The sequence below is a fragment of the Berghia stephanieae genome, chromosome 12 (genome assembly GCF_034508935.2).
Source record: "Berghia stephanieae isolate SIO BIC M18660-M18661 chromosome 12, UCSD_Bste_1.3, whole genome shotgun sequence".
Taxonomy (NCBI): Eukaryota; Metazoa; Mollusca; class Gastropoda; order Nudibranchia; family Aeolidiidae; genus Berghia; species Berghia stephanieae.
In genome coordinates, this window is record NC_088371.1 from 34,869,488 (window position 1) to 34,889,487 (window position 20,000).

The 20,000-nt window shown below is 35.3% G+C and overlaps 1 protein-coding gene across 1 annotated transcript in view; it reads right to left on the reverse strand.

Moving 5' to 3' along the window:
* The window catches only part of LOC144957645 (cytoplasmic dynein 2 intermediate chain 1-like), a 75,367-nt gene that overhangs the window by 41,755 nt on the left and 13,612 nt on the right, over nt 1–20,000 (reverse strand). Inside the window, exons 7-12 of the mRNA XM_078888990.1 lie at nt 19,941–20,000; nt 18,371–18,686; nt 16,613–16,756; nt 15,626–15,727; nt 13,372–13,464; nt 12,526–12,573 (exon numbers count right to left, since the gene is read on the reverse strand). The exon at nt 19,941–20,000 is cut by the window's right edge and continues 107 nt beyond it. Of these exons, the coding sequence (XP_078745116.1) occupies nt 12,526–12,573; nt 13,372–13,464; nt 15,626–15,727; nt 16,613–16,756; nt 18,371–18,686; nt 19,941–20,000 (763 nt within the window). The remainder of the gene's footprint in view (nt 1–12,525; nt 12,574–13,371; nt 13,465–15,625; nt 15,728–16,612; nt 16,757–18,370; nt 18,687–19,940) is intronic.

Here is a 20,000-nt window from a genome sequence, read left to right on the forward strand (position 1 = left end):
GTCAGAAAAAAAGAAAAAACAAAAACAAAAAATTAAGAAACAAACAAACAAACAAACAAATAGGACAAAATAGCTCACATTTCTAGGACATCCCTACACATAAGCAAGCATAGGCAGGGACCAATGATGCAGATTGTACAAAGTAAAGAATAAAAAACAAAACTGATTGTCATGGGTTTTTCGGATAAATTTCAATAATGTATATCAATCATGAATATGACATAGAAGAATCTAACTGAGGATGTTTTCCTGTGTACAATAATAATAATAATAATAATAATAATAATAATAATAATAATAATAATAATAATAATAATAATAATAATAATAATAAATAATAATAATAATAATAATATTAATAATAAAAATATTATTAATAAAATTAATAATAATAATAATAATAATAATGATAATAATAATAATAATAATAATAATAATAATAAAATAATAATAATAATAATAATAATAATAAAATAATAATAATAATAATAATAATAATAATAATAATAATAATAATAATAATAATAATAATAATAATAATAATAATAATAATAATAATAATTTGGGTCTGAGGCTGGGTCTGTTTGAACAGGTGGAAATTTTGCGATAGACTAGTATCCTATTCAAAGGGTAGCAGTCAATTGCTATTGTCCGTTGTTGAGAAAAAAGTAGTGCCGGAATCGGTGACAGTACTTGCGGACAGAGAGGCGAGAGAGAGGCGACTGAGTAGTCGAAAGGGACAGAGCTGTCCATCAATCTTCTTGTTCAAAATAAAGTTTTTCTTATTCTCATTGGATGTCTCTTGTCGAATTTGTGTAGTTATGGAAATTTCTATCTATCTGTAAATATTCAGAATATTCTGGTGCCGAAAACCTGGGAAACTTTAGATGGATTATTGTTTATAAACTTTTGTGAGATAGAGATTTCAAGATGTCGACTTTTGACCGAGAAACTTTAATAAAGAAACGTGCAGCTAAGAGAGGCTGGCTAACGAGAGCTGTGGATCGATTATCAGTTATAATTAACAAAAGTGATGTTTCTAGAGAGGAAATCGAGGTTGGACTGAACGATGTAAGTAAACGTTTGGATCAGTTAAACGAAATTCAAGACAATTTAGAATTACTTTTAGAGGCGTCAGAATTGCCTACGGACATTGACGAAGCGGAAGAATACATCGTGCGTGCTAATGAAACAACCGCGCAAGCCAATCGCAAATGGAATCAGCTTTCCCAAATGCCGATTCAGGGCCCAACACCTGCACAACTTACTACAGTCGGATCCCATTATACCGCGTCACCCCAACTGCCGAAAATTGAGATAGCGAAATTCAACGGTGATTTTTCCGAGTGGCCATCATTTGAAGACAAATTTTCAGCTCTTATTGATAAGACCAACTTACCAGACATTTCGAAATTTAGCTATTTGCAGAGTTTCTTGACTGGAGAGGCAAAAGCTGCCATTCAAGGACTTTCTTTAACATCAGAAAATTATTCAGTTGCTTTGGATATTTTGAAAGATCGTTTTGGTCGAAAAGAAAGAATTATTTTTGGACACGTGCAAAATTTGTTAAATGTAGAGTTTCCAAACACGCGAAACACGAAAGCATTGTGGTCGGTGTTCAATCAACTACAAGTGAACATTAGAAGTCTGAAAAACTTGGATGTAGATGGCAGCAAATTTGGTTTGGTTCTAACTCCTATCATCGTGAGCCGGTTGCCGTCGGATATTCGACTCATGTGGGCCAGACAGAGCCTCAGGAAGGAAGCGGATCTTGACTTCTTAATGGATTTTTTGCAATGCGAGATTGAAAATCGGGAACGCTCTTACAGCTTCAATCCTGAACAACGTGAGCGGCGTGAACGACAACCAACGAATCGTCATCATGGATCCTCGTCAACGGTGTCTGCCTTTATGTCTACTATGAGTGATGACAGCGGGCGTTGTTTGTTTTGCTCTGGTAAACACCCAACGGAAAAGTGTCGGACAATTAATTCGATGAAACAAGAGGATGTTTTGATTAAGATTAAGGACAACAAGTTGTGTTTTGTTTGTTTTAAGAAAGGACATGTTTCTAAAAAATGCTATTCTCATTGTAAATCATGTGGTCAAAAACACAATGCTTTCTTCTGTAAGAAAGAAGACACAAAAAAGATGGATGTTGATGTTAATTCCGAATCCACCAATGTTAGTTTTTGTAGAAGTAAACTTACAAACGGGAGCACTGTGTTACAAACCATGAAAGTGTCTGTAAATGGAAATCAATTTACAGCTTTGCTGGACAGTGGTGCTGACAGAAGCTTCATCTCCACTAAAGCTGTCAAATTGATCCATCCAACCTTGTATGGTCGTGAGAAATTGAATGTGTCTGCTTTTGAGGCTAAGAAGCCATCTGGTAATTCCACAAAGAATGTTTATGATGTTAGCTTTGACTTACCAGATAGAAGTAAGACTTCCATGTTTTTGATTGAGGTGAACACAATCTGTGCCCCCATGTATCGGCCTGCTATACCTGTTAGTGTTATGTCAGAATTTACCGCATGCAACTTTTCTGAGAATTTGCAGAGTGATGGTGATGTCACTATTGACTTCTTGTTTGGACAAGATTATTATTGGAAGATAGTCAGAGCAGGAATCAGTGTAAGTGGGTCCTCTGGATTGGTCGCTCAAAAGACCATTTTTGACACATGGGTTCTCTCAGGGACTTATGTGAGTTCAAACACTCAGACAAGGGATTCGAACCCCACGCAACTATTATGTTTAACAGATATCCCTCATTCAGAATTTAGAAAAATGTGGGATTTAAGTTACCTCGAATGTTGTCACGAGGCCAAACCAGAAATTAAGTCAAAAGTCATGACTGAATTTTCAGAGAGCATTAAGCACAATGGGCAAAGGTACGAAGTGGCCTTGCCCTGGGTCGAAACAAAGAAACAGTCTTTACAGACAAATGAAGAGCAAGCCCGAATTAGGCTTGAAAGGTTAGACAAAAAGTTGTCTAAAGATCAAGTATTAAAAGAGGGGTACAATGAGGTATTCCATAAGATGGAAGCAGAGGGCATAATAGAAGAAATAAAAGACGAGGAAGAGGTGACAAATGTCAACGTGAAGTTTTATCTTCCACACCGACCTGTGGTGAAGATGTCTAGTGTGTCTACCAAAATACGTCCCGTTTTTGATGCGTCTGCTTCCGGTCCGAATGCAGTCTCTCTGAATGACTGCATGCATACAGGCCCAAACCTGTTGCCGTTGTTAAGTAATGTACTCATGCGTTTCAGGAGGTACAAAATAGCGTTAAGTGCAGACATTGAAAAGGCGTTTCTCCAGATCTTGGTGAAACCGGAAGATCGAGATGCCCATCGTTTCCTCTGGAAAGTTGGTGACAAAATTCGCGTTATGCGCATAGTCCGCGTACCGTTCGGTAATAAGGCCAGTCCGTTTTTGCTAAATGCAACGATCCGACATCATTTGTCCAAGTATCCAGAATCAAATACAAAACAAGAACTGTCAGATAACATGTATGTGGATGATTGGTTATCGGGTGGTGACACCACCGAAGAGGTTCTGAGTCTGAAATCAGAAGCCATGAAGATCATGTCTGAAGCTGGCATGAATTTGTGCAAATGGTCGTCTAATAGTTCCGACATTGCTGAAAATTGTGAAAGACAATTTAAGGATAAGACCATCGAGGTCGAGTCAGTTAAGGTCCTTGGAATGCATTGGAATCCAAGGGAAGATTCAATTACCTTTGATAGTGAGGTAGTCGCGTCCGATTTGATAGTGACTAAGAGGTTAGTGCTCAGTTGCATTGCCAGGATCTTTGACCCTCTTGGGTTAATATCTCAGTTTATCATTACTGTGAAAATTTTGTTCCAGGATCTGTGGAAACTGGGAGTTTCGTGGGATGAAAAGGTCTCCGAGGCTATGTGTCATGCATTCCGTTCTTGGCTCAAAGGTGTAACGGAGTTGAAGAAGTTGTCCATTCCAAGGTGTTATGTTGCAGTATCTTGGGGGGATAAACAAAGAGTTGAATTACACTGTTTCTGTGACAGTTCCATGCAAGCTTATGGCGCGGTCATATATCTAAGAGTTCTGGAGTCAGATAGTTCAGTGTCCGTGTCCTTGGTACTATCGAAGGCTAGAGTTTGCCCGTTGAAACCCGTTACGTTGCCTAGGCTGGAGTTGTTGGGGCAGTTGTAGGGTCTAAGCTGCTTCGCTCTGTTATCAACTCACTGTATTTACCTGATAATGTCAAGTATTTCTGCTGGACAGACTCCTTGGTTACGTTGCAATGGATAAGAAGTGACCCAACTAGGTGGAAACCATTTGTTTGCAATCGGGTGGCTCAGATTCAGGAAGTCACGGAACCAGTGGCGTGGAACCATTGTCGTGGTAAAGAAAATCCCGCTGATTGTCTTACCAGGGGTTTAACTGCAAAGGAGTTGATGGCCAACCCATTGTGGTATAGAGGTCCTCCTTGGTTGAAGGAATTTACGGCCGATACGAATGTCTCAGAATGTGCACCTAATGAAGAAGCGCTGGTAGAAGAAAAGGGGGCTTCTGAAGTCAATACTTGCCTTGTTGGTGTTGAATCAGTGTTAGACTCAAAACGGTGGGGAGAATACACTAAGGCTGTTAGAGTTATGGCATGGGTCTTGCGCTTTATGAACAATGCTACCAAAAGAAAAGTGAGTAAAGATAAGAATCTCTCTGTTGAAGAGTTAGATGCCGCCAATACTAAGCTCTTGTTGCACATCCAAGCCGTTCATTTCTCAGACGAAATCAATTGCCTATTGAAGAAGGAAAAGTTGAAGAAAGGCTCGGTGCTGTACAAAATGAATCCGTTTCTAGATGACTCAGGACTTGTTAGAATGAAGTGTCGTTTGGAGTTTTCTGAGTTAAGTCATGATGAGAAGTATCCGATTATTCTGCCGAAATGCCATTTGACTTTGTTGCTTGTCCGCCGAGAACACGTTAGTTTGAAACATGCAGGTGTGTCACAAATGATGGAATCTCTTCGTAACAGATATTGGATCATAGGTTTGAGGTCTCAAGCTAAAAGGGTTAAACGTTATTGTGTGCGGTGTCAACGCTTTGATTCTGTAGAATGCAGTCAAGCCATGGCTCCACTTCCTGCCGAACGCTTGAAACGATCAGATGTTTTCAGCATTTGTGGTTTGGATTTCGCTGGTCCGCTTTACGCGTCGGATGCAGTTGGAAAGAAGTTCTATATTTTACTCTTCACTTGTTGTGTGGTTAGGGCTGTCCATCTCGAACTATGTGAAAGCTTATCCTTGGGGGATTTCATGTTGGCCTATAAGAGGTTTGTTGCAAGGCGCGGTCAACCAACAAAGATTTTGTCAGACAACGCAAAGACATTCCAAGCAGCTCAGAGACTTATTGCTGATAGTTCAACCGGTGACACAGTGAAGTGGTCATTTAATGGTCCCAGAGCTCCGTGGAGAGGTGGAATTTGGGAAAGGCTCGTTAGATCTGTAAAACAGTCACTGAAGAAAACTCTTGGGAATAGGGTGTTGAAAAGAAGTGAACTTGAAACGGCACTGGTCGAGGTTGAGTCCGTGATTAATAGTCGTCCGCTTACGTATGTTTCTGATGACCCGCAGTGTCAAGAGGTGCTTACTCCGTCACATTTTCTGTTGGGTCGGTCTGATGGTCATAAACCCGTTGTCGGTGGTAAGGCACGTTCGCTTTCCAACATTTCATTGCGAGATGGTCATTTACAAATCAGCAGGCAATTAGACAAGTTTTGGGAGTTCTGGTATAAGGAATATATCCGTAATCTTCCACTTGTTAAATCTTCACCCAAAAGTTCACCAATAAGAGAAAATTCATTGGTCTTAATCAGAGAAGATAACTGTCCTAGGTTGCATTGGCCTATGGCTCGTGTAATTCGCTTGTTGCCTGGGCGCGATGGTTTGGTAAGAACCATAGAGTTGAAAACTGCTAAGGGAATTCTTGTAAGACCAATACAAAGAGTACACGTTTATGAATTGGATGATGATAATGAAAGTGATTACGTCTTAGAAGAGAGTAATCAGTCTAAATCAGATGAAGATCAATCTGTCAATGAAGGTTTACCAACATTTAGTAATAGGAGACTAGGTGTCACTAAGAGAGGTCGTATTGTAAAACCACCGAATCGTTTAGATCTATAATCCTGTTAGTGGTCGAGGCATAGCAGCATGATTTTTGGCTTCTCCCGTGAGCGTGCAGTAATGCGTCGCCTACTGTATATGAAACAGGAATAACATGTTTTGTTTGAAACATTGATGATTTAATGCTATCATTTATGTTGTTTTCATGATATTGACATTATGTATTGTTTGAATTAATGTAACGCAAACCTATTATCAATGTATTTCGTTTTCTAAGTGAACCTGTTTAATCGGAGTTTACTGTAATTGAACTTTTCCACCTTTTTACTTATACTCGTTCAGGGCACATTGAAATTAATGTCCATTGTTTACCTTTTATCCCTCACTTTTGTTTGCCTCTTCACCCTCTTCCATGATTTACCCATTGTATTAAGATAAGAGAAGGGAGGGTATGGGCTAGTTGTTTTTAACAACAAGAGATGAAGTGATGTTTTTTGTTTGGAGGCGCCGTTCATACGGCGTGTGAGTGAGAGGTGTGTAAATTGTAAATGATACTGTCAAAGTCCAGTCACGGTTAGGTGTCGTTGAAAAAAAAAAAAGAGAGGGGATACCTTTGCTTTGCCTTTCTTTACCTGTTCTTAATATTATTACTCGAGACCTGTGGGGTGGGTACCGATGTTATCATACCACACGTCTAGATTCCCTTTTTTTACATTGCACTTGAATATTTTTCCTTCTCCTTTTTTTATTTGCCGTCGGTGGAGATAACCAGTAGGTTAATGCAAACTGGTGTTAAGCAGTTAGGCTTTGTACTTGAAGTGTCTTTATTTTAAAGATTTTCCTTTTTTTATTATCTCTCTCCTATCTTTATTTGTATTAATGTAAACGTCCATTGACTTTGAATGAAAACAATAACATGCTAATGATTGTTATCATGGTGTTATGTTAAATCGTTAATGCGAATCTTGATTTTCACACTTTTTTGTTTTTAAATTCTATTTTTAGATTATTTTTTTTTTTTTGATACTTTAACTTTACTTTCATCTGTTTGATTGAAGTTTAATGTAATTAAGTACTTCAAGGTGGGGAGTTAATGTTGAGAGAAAAGTAGTGCCGGAATCGGTGACAGTACTTGCGGACAGAGAGGCGAGAGAGAGGCGACTGAGTAGTCGAAAGGGACAGAGCTGTCCATCAATCTTCTTGTTCAAAATAAAGTTTTTCTTATTCTCATTGGATGTCTCTTGTCGAATTTGTGTAGTTATGGAAATTTCTATCTATCTGTAAATATTCAGAACATCCGTTTCATGCTATAGAAGCTGGGATGAATGCAGGATCTATGGGCTTAATGGCGCTGAAGGACGGCTTTATCAAATCATAAATATTATCAATTAAAGACAATGTCTCAAATATTGAATTTATATTCACAAAAACCAGTGTGAGAATCCAGAGTAATGTTATCAACAATGACGAAATCAGTTGGTGTCAAGAGACAAGGAAATGAAATCAAAATTAATAATGAAATTATATGAGTAGATGGGTGAGAATAAGTCTAATAGTCCCATGAAAGAAACAGATAAATAATAATAATAATAATAATAATAATAATAATAATAATAATAATAATAATAATAATAATAATAATAATAATAATAATAATAATGTGAGAATGGGGAGAATAGAGAGAGAAACAAATTTAATCATAATATGGTGGTAATACAAACAAACAAACAAAATAATATTTCATGTATTATATTGTTACTTTTTATAGATTAAATCAGTCAGGGGTTCTAACTGTTTTCCCTTTTGGTGATCTAAATATCATTTCGCATTTTTGTACTCAATGAATGTTAAGGCGAGTTTGATAGGTATTGGTCATTCTGCTCATCTTTTATATATATATTTTTTTCAAAATTATTATTATTATTTCTTTTATTTTTATTTTTTTTTTTTTTTGGGGGGGGGGGGGGGGGGGGGGGGGGGGAGAGAGAGTCTGACTGTAGCCATCATTAAGTTATAGTCTGACACTGAAACCCAAAAATACTGGTATTTTGACGTCATTATTTGTTTTTTGCACCGCCTAGTGATTTGTCGTTAGTAGTGCTCATGGAAACAAGTGATCCCATTGGTTGAACTATTGAATACAATTCACGATTTGTTTTCTTTTGTGGCCAAAGACTGGCATTTTGACGTAATTTTTTGGTCAGTGTCAGGCTATAAGTTAACAATGGCTACGGTCTGACATAGAGAACTCAATTATGAGGACAATCCAAGTGTAAACATTTATCTATATGAGTGTGAATGAAACTCACAAATAATACGGTTCTTTACAATAAGTTTGGAAGTGTCATTCCTAATCCCCAAATAATATGTTACAGTGAACGACATAATCAGTCGGATGGTGAAAAGGTTTTAACTGAGATATTGACAAGTTTAGTTAGAAAGTCAATTTTAAAAATTAAAAATGAGTTCCTGTCATAAATGATTAATTCAACCCTTTTTGTACATCTTTGGGAAATATCAAAGCTTAATTTCACTTCTAAATATTTTTTACATCTATTCAAGTTGAAAAAGTATGAAATTTGAGAAAAGTTGCTGAATACCATTCCATACATCTGACCATAACTTCATGAAAAATCACCCGATTTACTTCAAATAAGATTACAATGCTCTGGAGAGCATCTTTCAGAAATGCAAAAAAATGCAATTCCAAAATTTTCACCTTCCGACTGATTTTGTCATGCCCTGACACACATAGGCAATGATGAGAAATTAAGGGCATGGAGAAGTGCCAGATGAAAACAGAGAATAAAAATATCATGGTGTCAAAGCCAAACTCGAGATCCAACTGAAGGGGCATAATCCACCTAGCGCTCTCTTTCTCGGCCAGGTAAACCCAGGAGCTGTGTCTCCATACACCAATATATATATATATATATATACATAAATATATATATATATATATATATATATATATATATATATATATATATATATTAACATATAAGGTGTTGAATTATAGAGCTTTTTAATATAATTTGAAAAAGAAGCATTTGAATGGAAGGATAACAACAGACGTATGCAAGGACGACCAAAGACGACGTGGAAAGTAACAGTCAACAAAGACCTTAACCCTCTCCTTACCACTTACAGCAAAATCGTCATATTCGTTACGACACAATATACATTGTTTCTTATTCAGATATATATTGTACATCACAATAATCTTTGTTTAATTAAAAAGAACATAACGTTGTTTTGTAGAGAGATTGTTTGCGGTTTAAAAAATCCATTTTCTGCTGGGTAAGCCTGCCATTTGTGGGAAAGGAAAATACTGAAAATGACCGGTATCCATGGCAAAACAGGACAGCGAGGAATGACAAATCTGGATGGCCCAAAATGTGTCAAAGACACGGGAGGAACTAATGTCTGGGGTAAGGTTATTATCTTTAATTTGACATATAGTTTGTCCTATTTATTACGATTAACTATCGTGAAATTTAAGATTTTTTCAAGCGACCCATCACAGGGCTCAGAAATTAATAATCGAAAACGCAGTAAAATTACTAGCACATATAAGAGTTAAGAATGAATGAAATGCAGTAAGATTTGGAAGGATATCCCTTTGTGAGTATAATAAATATAATTTCAATAACTTTTCTCTGATATGTGATTTTAGGTATTCAAGTAGGAGGGGAAAGTTAAAATTTGTATCAATAAGTATCAAATTTTAAAGATATGTGAAAAGGGTTGACCAAATAAAAATTGACTGAAATAAAAAATCAATAGGAACAAATAGTCTATGAGACACTGTTAGCATTGAACAGTTTTCTTGTCCTTTAAACAAAGACCATTATACAATGCACAGAGGATGAAAAATTATATAGAAGTTGCACAAATAGGTGGTGAAAATAGGAAACAATGAGGGGCGGGGGGGGGGGGGGGGGGGAGAGTGACATATTTCATCCATAAAGTGAAACACATAAGACTAGTATCTACTTGAGCCGACTTGCAGGTTTGATGACCCAACCCAAATTGTTAAAGGCTCATTCGTTTAATGGAAATACTTTCAACCCATTACATAATATTGTCCATTATAACAACGTTAAATCAAGCCCATAATTCCATTCGGTTATCAAGCTGCAAATATGTGCACCTAAACTTGAACCAATTACAAAAATAAACAAAACAAAAAAAAAAACAACGAATAAATTTTTTTAAAAACAAAGAAAAAAATATGCTTTGGTATACAGAGCAATAAAATAGCAGGTACACGGGTTATGAAAAAATTTAGCGCTACGGAATTATTCATACGACAATAGAGATTATCCGAGTTCCTCATCAAGAATGAAGAACCCAGGCTGTTTCTAAATCAATAACACGCTACACATTGATTTATCGGTTCAGAAATACAATCTGGAATTGTTTTTTTTTGTTTTTTACGTTCAAGAAATAAAAAAGACTTGAATAAGGAAGGTGCTGCTTTTGTTTGGGAAAAAAAAAATTCAAATAAAATAAACTGTTTTGAGTGTATGGAGAACACAACGGTGATTTAGATGAATTATTTTTTAAAAATTAGGCTTCACTGTTTACCCAACAGTAATTAGCTGGCCGGATCTAACTTAGACTTGATGAAAAGTACTTTGCCATACACCAACAAAGCGTAGCTAACAATTCTTATCGTCATTTCTTACTCTTCAAAACCCAATATAAAATCCAGTTTCATGACTGATTACATATGATCAACTATCTCCCAACCAACCATTTTCTGGATTTTCCCCAAAAACAGAATATATCCTCCATTCAACATTTTTCAAACTCTAACTCAAAAGAAATAAGTACGTGCTTTATATAAGTTTGTTTAGCAAAACAAGCTGTACAGCTGGTACAGCATTAAGTTCTCATAATTATACTTTTTACAAATTTCTTCAAATTTTGTGATTACAAAAGAAATTTGAACGAGAAAATGTTGGTTTTATCAAAACAAAAGTGACAATTTTCCTATAGTTGGTAAGGAGAGGGTTAGGGCTGTTTCAAAATAGACTTTTAACAACTTTATAAATGGATGTGAAGACACTTTCTAAGACAAACAAAATAATAAAGCTGTGTTTCACTTGATGGTTGAAACAAGTCACATAAAATAGAGAGTCGGGACTGCCATACTTACTTTGTTTCTCCTCCGTCTCAGCTTTGAGATTTCAAGTGTTAAATATAAACACATTTTATCAGTCTGTTTTGTTTGTTTTTGAATCATGGAATTGAACCTAAAGCTTCATCATGATAATAGTAAATCAAAGTAAGCGATGAAGCCATTTTTCAGGTTTCAGTAATTCTAAATACTGAACATTTAATTTCTTTGTTTTTGCTTGTTTTTAGCTGATTTTTGGTGGGGTTTTTTTAACGTTTTTTCGGATTTGCTTCTTTTTGAGTTTTTCTTTTTGTTTATTTTTTTTTTGATTTGGGTCATTTTTTGTTTCTTTAAAAATGTATTTGTCATATCATTTAATTAAAATGAATCTTACAGAATAGAATAAGTTATTAATAAAAAAAAAAAGGAATAAATAATATGAAATTGAATATAAGCTTCGATTTTATTACAAGAACAGATCAAATGAACGTTTCGGTTTCCCCTTTATCAACAAAACAGGATGAATGAAACACTACAGATGAATGAGATAATGTGGTAGTGGCTTTATTACGATGAATAGAACCCGAAACGTTCATTTGATCTGTTCTTGTAATAAAATCGAAGCTTACATTCAATTTCATATTATTTATGTCTTCGAGCTTCGAGCAGCGACATTTACATAATAAAAAAAGGCAAAATGTCGCCACATTGAGAAAGTGTTGCCATTTCCGGAATATATATTCATAGCAAAATTAAAAAGCCATCACGTCTGATAAACTTTAAAAAAAAAAAAACATTACAGTGGAATCCTAATAAACCAACACCACCAGACCAGATAGACTGATTGACTTTATGTATTATCAGTTGAAAACACTTGGAAAAAAGAATAGAACATTTCAGACCAGCAAGAGGTGTTGACTTTAAGCAGAAGTTCACATTAAAAGAGTTGACGTTGTGAAGATTCCACTGTATCACAATAAAAAATTTATTTAAAAGCAACAGATTTTTTTTGCATTTGTTATTTCATGAAAACAAACGCAAATACAAATTACAAAAGCCATAACTTTTTAAATGTTATTAAGCGGTCTAATAAGAAATATCTTAAACAAATGCACATGATAGAATTATCAGAAAATATTTTTGAAAAATCAAACATGAATTCCATGTATGCCTTTAGAAAAGACAAGCAATTACTGTAAAAAGTGTTAAAAAATGAAAAATGTAGCAAGGTTTAAATATTTTTTGATTAAAATAAAAAATTAATAGCAAAATAATTCTATCACTCACCTCTTTCATTTCTGGGTCTTCCTCATCCTCAAAATCATCTTCATAGTCCTGTAATGTAAAAATAAAATGTTATGTTATTTCTATCGTTGGCTGACGAAGAGAAATGTCTTAGTTTGGTCATTATTCTCGCCATGAAACATTGACAGAAGGAGAGGATTGCAAACAAAGTGATGGATGGACATTGATATAAAGGAATGGATGAGAATGGGCAGCCCAACATGAATGTTTTACTGTGAGACAGTATTCTATTGTATTTTATTTTAATTCATCTTCCTAACTAAGGAGCAGACTACTTCCTGTCCCATCAGTCGCAGCATGGCTCAGCGGTACAGTCTTTGCTTCGTACCTGAAAGGTACCGAGTTCGATCACCAACCGCTGCGCTGTGTGGCCTTGAGCAAGTCACCTCGCCCGCCCTAGCTCGATTTGCAGCGCTGCACTGCGGCTGACGCTTGGGTTATTCCAGTCTTCCCTTGGGATAGACCCTAGAGACAAATTTATAACAACTCACTTTTCACTCTCTCTTGGTGATTGTTGCCTTTATATCATTCAGAGCCTTTAGGAGCTAGAGTTTATCCCAGTTTCTATAGCGTGAAACGGACAATGGCAATTACTTGCTAACCTTTTGGATAGGATGCTAATCTAACGCAAAGTACTTTCTACCAGATCTAACAGACCCAGCTACTCAATTACTGCTGGATGGACAGGAGTTCGGGGAAAAAAAATCCCGACATCACCCGAGATTGATCTCGGGCTGTCAAGGAACCATTTTGTTATCTTGTATTGCAATCTAATTTTTAGGAAAATGTCAAGTCTATAACTTCAAGAAGGCTAGGACTGAGTCTCACCTCAAAATCCTCCTCATAATTATAGTCATCATCTGCTTGTTTTTCCTCCTCTTCTTCATGTTTCCCATTGACTGAGAACGACGGAGTTGAAGCCTGGAAAAAGTAGGAAGTAAATAAAAAACTATAAGACATACAATTATCAGGCTATTTATTTCTTTGATTGAATTCATTAGGAAAATAAGAAAGAATTTTGAGGAGCAGATGGTCATGTCTGTTACATATGAAACCCAAGCTTCATTGAGTGTGGTCAGTGACTGAATAGATGTCATTGTTCGCAAAATGCTAGTCTTAGAATTATTTTCTTAGATAGAGCAATGAATCACTTTACTCCCTAATAATAACAAACATTGTGGTAATGATGATGATGATGATGATGATGATGATGATGATGATGATGACGATGATAATGATGATGACGATGATAATGATGATGATGATGATGGTGATGATGATGATGATGACCATGATGACGATGATAATGATGATGACGATGATAAAATAATAAAAGTGTACATTTATAGAGCACTTATACAATATTATACAAAAGGGCATAGAGCATAAGACAAGAGTGTGTGCTAAAAATAATTAAGGTGAACATGATTGATTGTTCAATTCGCTGAATAAGATGTGTATAAATACACCTAGCATTAATCAGGTATTGTGTCCTTATGAACTAGATTTTAACTCACTCAACCCTAACACCGACTATATCCGTTGTTTACCCGGGTTACTTTTACCCTATGCCTATTCATTACATTTTTATGAGACAAATTATAGGCGTAATATTAATATCAAAGCTAATGTTTTTAGTTTTTACATGTTAATGATAGTTGAATAAAGCTATCTATGTACATGCTCATTTTTAATACATTTTTTTTCAATTTTGAAATGTAGCAAAGATATCTAGGATTGAGTGAGTTAAAAATTGATTTTACGGTTAAAACGATTTGCAGCTCAGAGGTCTTGTGTTATGGCACTCGCCTTCAGACTGGTGAGTCCCGCTCTGGGCAGTGCAAAGTTGAGTCCTTGAAAAAGGCTCTTTACTCACATTCTCTCACCATACTCAGGTGTAAGACGAGTACCTGGGTGGTAACAACATCAATTCTGTCTCAAAAAGAATTTGTTATACTGTCTCACAAGCATCTATCTATGTATGTATTGTCCTACATGTTAAATGTTGTTGTTGCCTGAGGGGCTCATTGTATAGTGCTTTGACCACATTTAGTGGATATTGTAATAATAATAATAAATGGCATTTATATAGCGCTTTACCCCGTTGTCACAGGCTCTAAGCGCTTTACAGTGATATAAAACAAAACATATTACAATAAGACAAGTTTGATAGAAAAGTGATACGAATTCAATTTAACAACAACAGAATATAATAATAGTGTACTATTTTCAATTTGACAAAAATAGAAGTTAACTTTTTTTATCCAGGATGGATCAAAAACATTTATATCCAGGATGGATCAAAAACATTTAAAGTCATGTGGCAAAACAAAACAAAAATAATAATAACCATTGGTTATATTAAATTAAAAAGTGGATATTGTGCTACATAAAAGCTCAATTTTGTTTTTCAACTAGAAAAATATAGACTTTTGAAGTTTGAGAAACACAATTAATTATCCTGAAAAAGACCATTTATCCAAACTCAAATTTTATCAATTAAACTTGAGATTCTATTCAATTTTAAAGTATTGAGTTCACCTGACACAAAATCCTTTTGAGAGGATTGGAATATCAAAAATGTTGCTGCTTGAAGCTCGCAGAATTAAATGGAAGGTTCAGTTTAACCAATGAAGACATAATGTGTATCGCCAATTCATTCTCACATTTTTTTATTCGTCTTTAAGTGTTTCATTCCAGCTTTGCTGATAAAGGGGAAACCAGTCCTGCCAACCCTTCACATTCCAAAAGTGGAATCAGAACGTCTAAAAAGAGGAATTTGAGACAAAAAATAGGAATTTCTCCTCCTCTTCACCCCCCTCCCCCCCTTTTTTTTTCTCTCTTTTTTTATTCTTAGCATTATCATCACTTTTGTAAATCGGGAATTTTAGAGACAATGGCGGAATAGTACAAAAAGGAAGTGTGAAAATAGGAATGATTCCACCAAAAGCAGAAGGGTTGGCAGGTATGGGAAACCCAAAGCGTCCAAATTATCTGTTTTTGTGGATTAGATTCAGGCTTCCATTCCACCATTTCCTTTTGTTATTCAATTTTGAGAGGATTAGTCGCATCATTCTATTACCTTGTGCTTGCTGACCCTCTCCTCGTCACGGCCATCATCTCTATCATTACGATGACGATCCTCGTCTTCCTTACGATGTTCCCGGTGTCTATCGGATGTTCGCTGTACAACAAAACATTAATATGACTCTATGAATCCTTGATTTGGCTATGAATTGTTATTGTTGTTATTTTTTTTTTTTTCACTTAAAATTGATAATTTATATTGTAAAGTGCCCAGAGCTTGTGTTTTACACGAGAATGAGCGCTGTATAAATGTATATTATTATTATTATTATTATTATTATTATTATTATTATTATTATTATTAATAGTTTACAAATAGAGCAATGAATTGAAACACTTTTTATCGCAACAAGATTATGTGGCTATGTAGTCTTGTGGAATGACATTCACCTTTGAACGGATAGGTCCAGGGTTCGAGTGCCGCACTGATCGGTGCATGGTTGAGTCCTTGGAAAAGGGTCATTATTCAAATTCTCTCACCATACCCAGGTGTAAAATGAGTACCTCACTGTTAACAGAGTTGTTTCTTTTAAGTGTTGCTGTTAGCTAAGGAGCCCTTGTAAAGCACTTTGACCATGCTTTGTGAATATTGCACTAGATCAATGCTCAATTTAAAAAGAATAGAGGTTATCTTTTTTATCTATGATTGATTGGAAAAAAAAAAGTCATGCAACAAAAAAAAACAAACAAAAAAAAAAACAAACAAACAAAAAAATTATCTATTTTGTATCATTAACTACAAGAATTATCCAAAATGTTCTGTCAAATTTTATGAGAGAACCAAAGAAAAAGTTCCAATTTTTAGAGTATTTTCTGATTGGTTATCAACAAAATTCATGCAGCATAAATATATGCATAGATTACTTTAAGAATACGACATAAACATATGCATACATTACTTTTTTTTTTTATTCAGTAATATAAATTCCACTCTTTCCTAACTAAGTCAATTTTACTGAAATATTATTGGTACCTTTCTTACCTCCGATTTTCTTTCTCTATCTCTATCTTCTCTATGTCTTTCTCTTTCCCGATCTCTATCTCTATCCTTTTCTTTCCCTCTTTCCTTTTGTTTCTCTTTTTCCCTCCGTTCTCTTCTCTCTTGTCTCTGTCTTTCCCTTTCATCCTGATCAATATGAGAAATAAATAAATATATATTTTTTTAAAATGGAATATGATTGATATGATTGCTATCACAAGCAGAAAAAAATACATATTTAAATCTATGGTTTACTACCAAATTTTCTTTTCTTACAATTCCATTTGACTGAAGATAAGAAGCACAATCGGGCTTCACCAAAGTCATCAAATATTTAGCAACAAATAATAGAGCTCTCACAAATATTTATCAACAAATAATAGAGCTCTCACAAATATTTATCGACAAATAATAGAGCTCTCATAAATATTTATCGACAAATAATAGAGCTCTCACAAATATTTATCAACAAATAATAGAGCTCTCACAAATATTTATCAACAAATAATAGAGCTCTCACAAATATTTATAAATAAATAATAGAGCTCTCACAAATATTTATCAACAAATAATAGAGCTCTCACAAATATTTATCAACAAATAATAGAGCTCTCACAAATATGTATCAACAAATAATAGAGCTCTCACAAATATTTATCAACAAATAATAGAGCTCTCACAAATATGTATCAACAAACAATAGAGCTTTCACAAATATTTATCAACAAATAATAGAGCTCTCACAAATATTTATCAACAAATAATAGAGCTCTCACAAATATTTATCGACAAATAATAGAGCTCTCACAAATATTTATCAACAAATAATAGCGCTCTCACAAATATTTATCGACAAATAATAGAGCTCTCATAAATATTTATAATAGAGCTCTCATAAATATTTATCAACAAATAATAGAGCTCTCACTGGGTAAAAACAAAGGAACTATAAGGTAGGTGGAAACCCAAGTCAGCACGCTGGACAATGGGAAATTAATCATTTAGATAAAATTACATCTTCCAGAGGAATCCTCAAGTTTATTGGTTGAGAAGATAAGATATTACACTTATATCTGAAGGACCTGAGTTTGCCGTTGGCATTTTATTTCTAACTGGAACAAAAACATTAGCCCCTACTGTTCACTTTGTGGCACTGCACTGCTGCTGAGGCTTAGGATATCTCGCCTTTTTTCATTTAAGATTTTCGAAACAATTCTATTCAATCCTTAATGTTGAAGCTTCCCATAGCAAAGTAAAATACGGTAAGGGCTGCCTGAGGCCGATGATCGTGAAAATACTACTGAAAGAGTGAAAATTCCCATACAAAGCCTCTCCATTTTCACTCTTTCGTTAGCAGCTTCCCATAGCAAACATAATCGCAATTCTTGGTTGCTGGTGATGGTGAGTTCATGTCTTTGTCATTGCTTTTTTAAAAACAAGACACGTACTGAGGTGTTGGTGGGCCTGTTTCATCTCAATAAGCTTTTAAAACTCTTCTGTGTCTTAATTTCCTGTTACGGTGTATTTCATATATGGATGGGATTAAGAAAGTATGAATTTTTGATTCCCCTGGGAGGAAAAATGGAAATTTATTTGTTTATTTTTCATATGTATATTATAGTTTTGGTGACAAATCTTAAGTTAAATTAATTTGACAAATTTTTCCTGGCCGTCCTGCTAAAATACACTAAATAAATCTATAAAAGTACATGGTTAAATAAATCTATAAAAGTACATGGTTACAAAATTGACATCTCCCACCTCATCATCCTCATCATCCTTGTGTCGCCGCCTGTCACTGCCATTGTGGTGACGTCGCTCTCTGTCGTTGTCATCATTTGTATCGTCACCCCTGTGAGAACGACGAGAAGACGTGTGTTTCTCATCATCCCTATGTCTCCGGTGCCTGTCTTCGTCGTCGTGGTGTCTGCGAGATGCTGCTACTTTATCTCTATGCCGTCTTCTTCCTTCTTCATCATCGTCGTGATCTCTCTCTTTTTCTTTCCTTCTTCGTCTCTCTTCATCGTCATGGTGACGACGCTCTCTTTCGTGGTCTCTGTCCTGGTCATGGTGACGTCTTTGAATTTCAAAATAATGGAAGAAAAAAAAAATTTTAAAAGAGAGAGAGAAAAAGAAAGTAAATTTCAATGACGTAGACAATATGTGACCCTTCGTCTCAAAACGGTATTAAGTCGGGATGATTAAGATGCTTAAAATGGAATTTGTAGCCAGAAATATCATGCTTAAGTTGAGTTTATATGCTTTATAGAGGAGAATGAATATAATATTTTACTGTGGTAAATACCAACGTTTCATATTTTTGACCAGTTTAACTATAATTTGACTTTTTAGCAACTGGTCCATCCCGACATAATACTGTTTTGAGATGAAGGGTCACATATAGCTCCTAAGTCTTTGTTATTAATCAATTTATGGAGAAAAAAAAAATAGATGAAAATTAGATTTGCTCATGGAGTTTTATTTTTGAAAAATAACATAACATTAAGTAAACTTTAAAATATATAGGACAAGACATGTTGACTGTTAGGTGATATTTCAATTATTTCCAACAGATGCAATGCTGTTAACAGCCAGGAACTCATTTTTTACACCTGAGTATGGTCAGAAAATGTGAGTAAAGAGGACTCAACTATGCGCTGCTTAGAGAAGGAAGGCAAGTGTCACATCACTAGACTACATCGCTGCTTTATTATTGATCAATTTATAGGAAAAGATGAAAATTAGTTTGTCCACGTTTATTTTATTTTTTTCCAAAATAACTTGAATATGGATTGACTATCATAAATGGTAGCACGTCTGACCGGTAATCAGAAGGTCTGAGGTTCAATCCCCAGTCGAGGTAGACTGATTTTTTTGGGATGGTTTTTTTTTTTCTTCTATTTTTCTTTCTTGCTTTGTCTGGCATCTCTCATACACACTTGTTTAGATCTTTATCTTACACTGGTGCCTGCTCCTTAATTTATTAATTGAATATCCTTGAAAAAAAAAACAAAAAAAAAAACGAGCTTTTATATAGCGCAATATCCACTAAACGTGCTCAAAGCGCTTTACAAGGGGTCCCTGGCAAACAGCAACACATAACATGTAGGACGAGACATGACGCCTGTCAGGCGATATTACAAATTTTTGGGACAGAGACAACACAGTTAACGGCCAGGTGCTCATTTTACACCTGAGTCCGGTGAGAGAGTGTGAGTAAAGAGCCTTCTCCAAGGACTCGACTATGTACCGAGTGAGCGAGGCTCGAACCCAGGACCTTCCGATCCGAAAGCGAGCGTCATACCACAAGACCACATAGCCGCACGCTCACCTCTCCCTGTGTCTATCATCTCGATGTCCCCTGGACTCCTCCTCTCTGTGAGATTTCCTC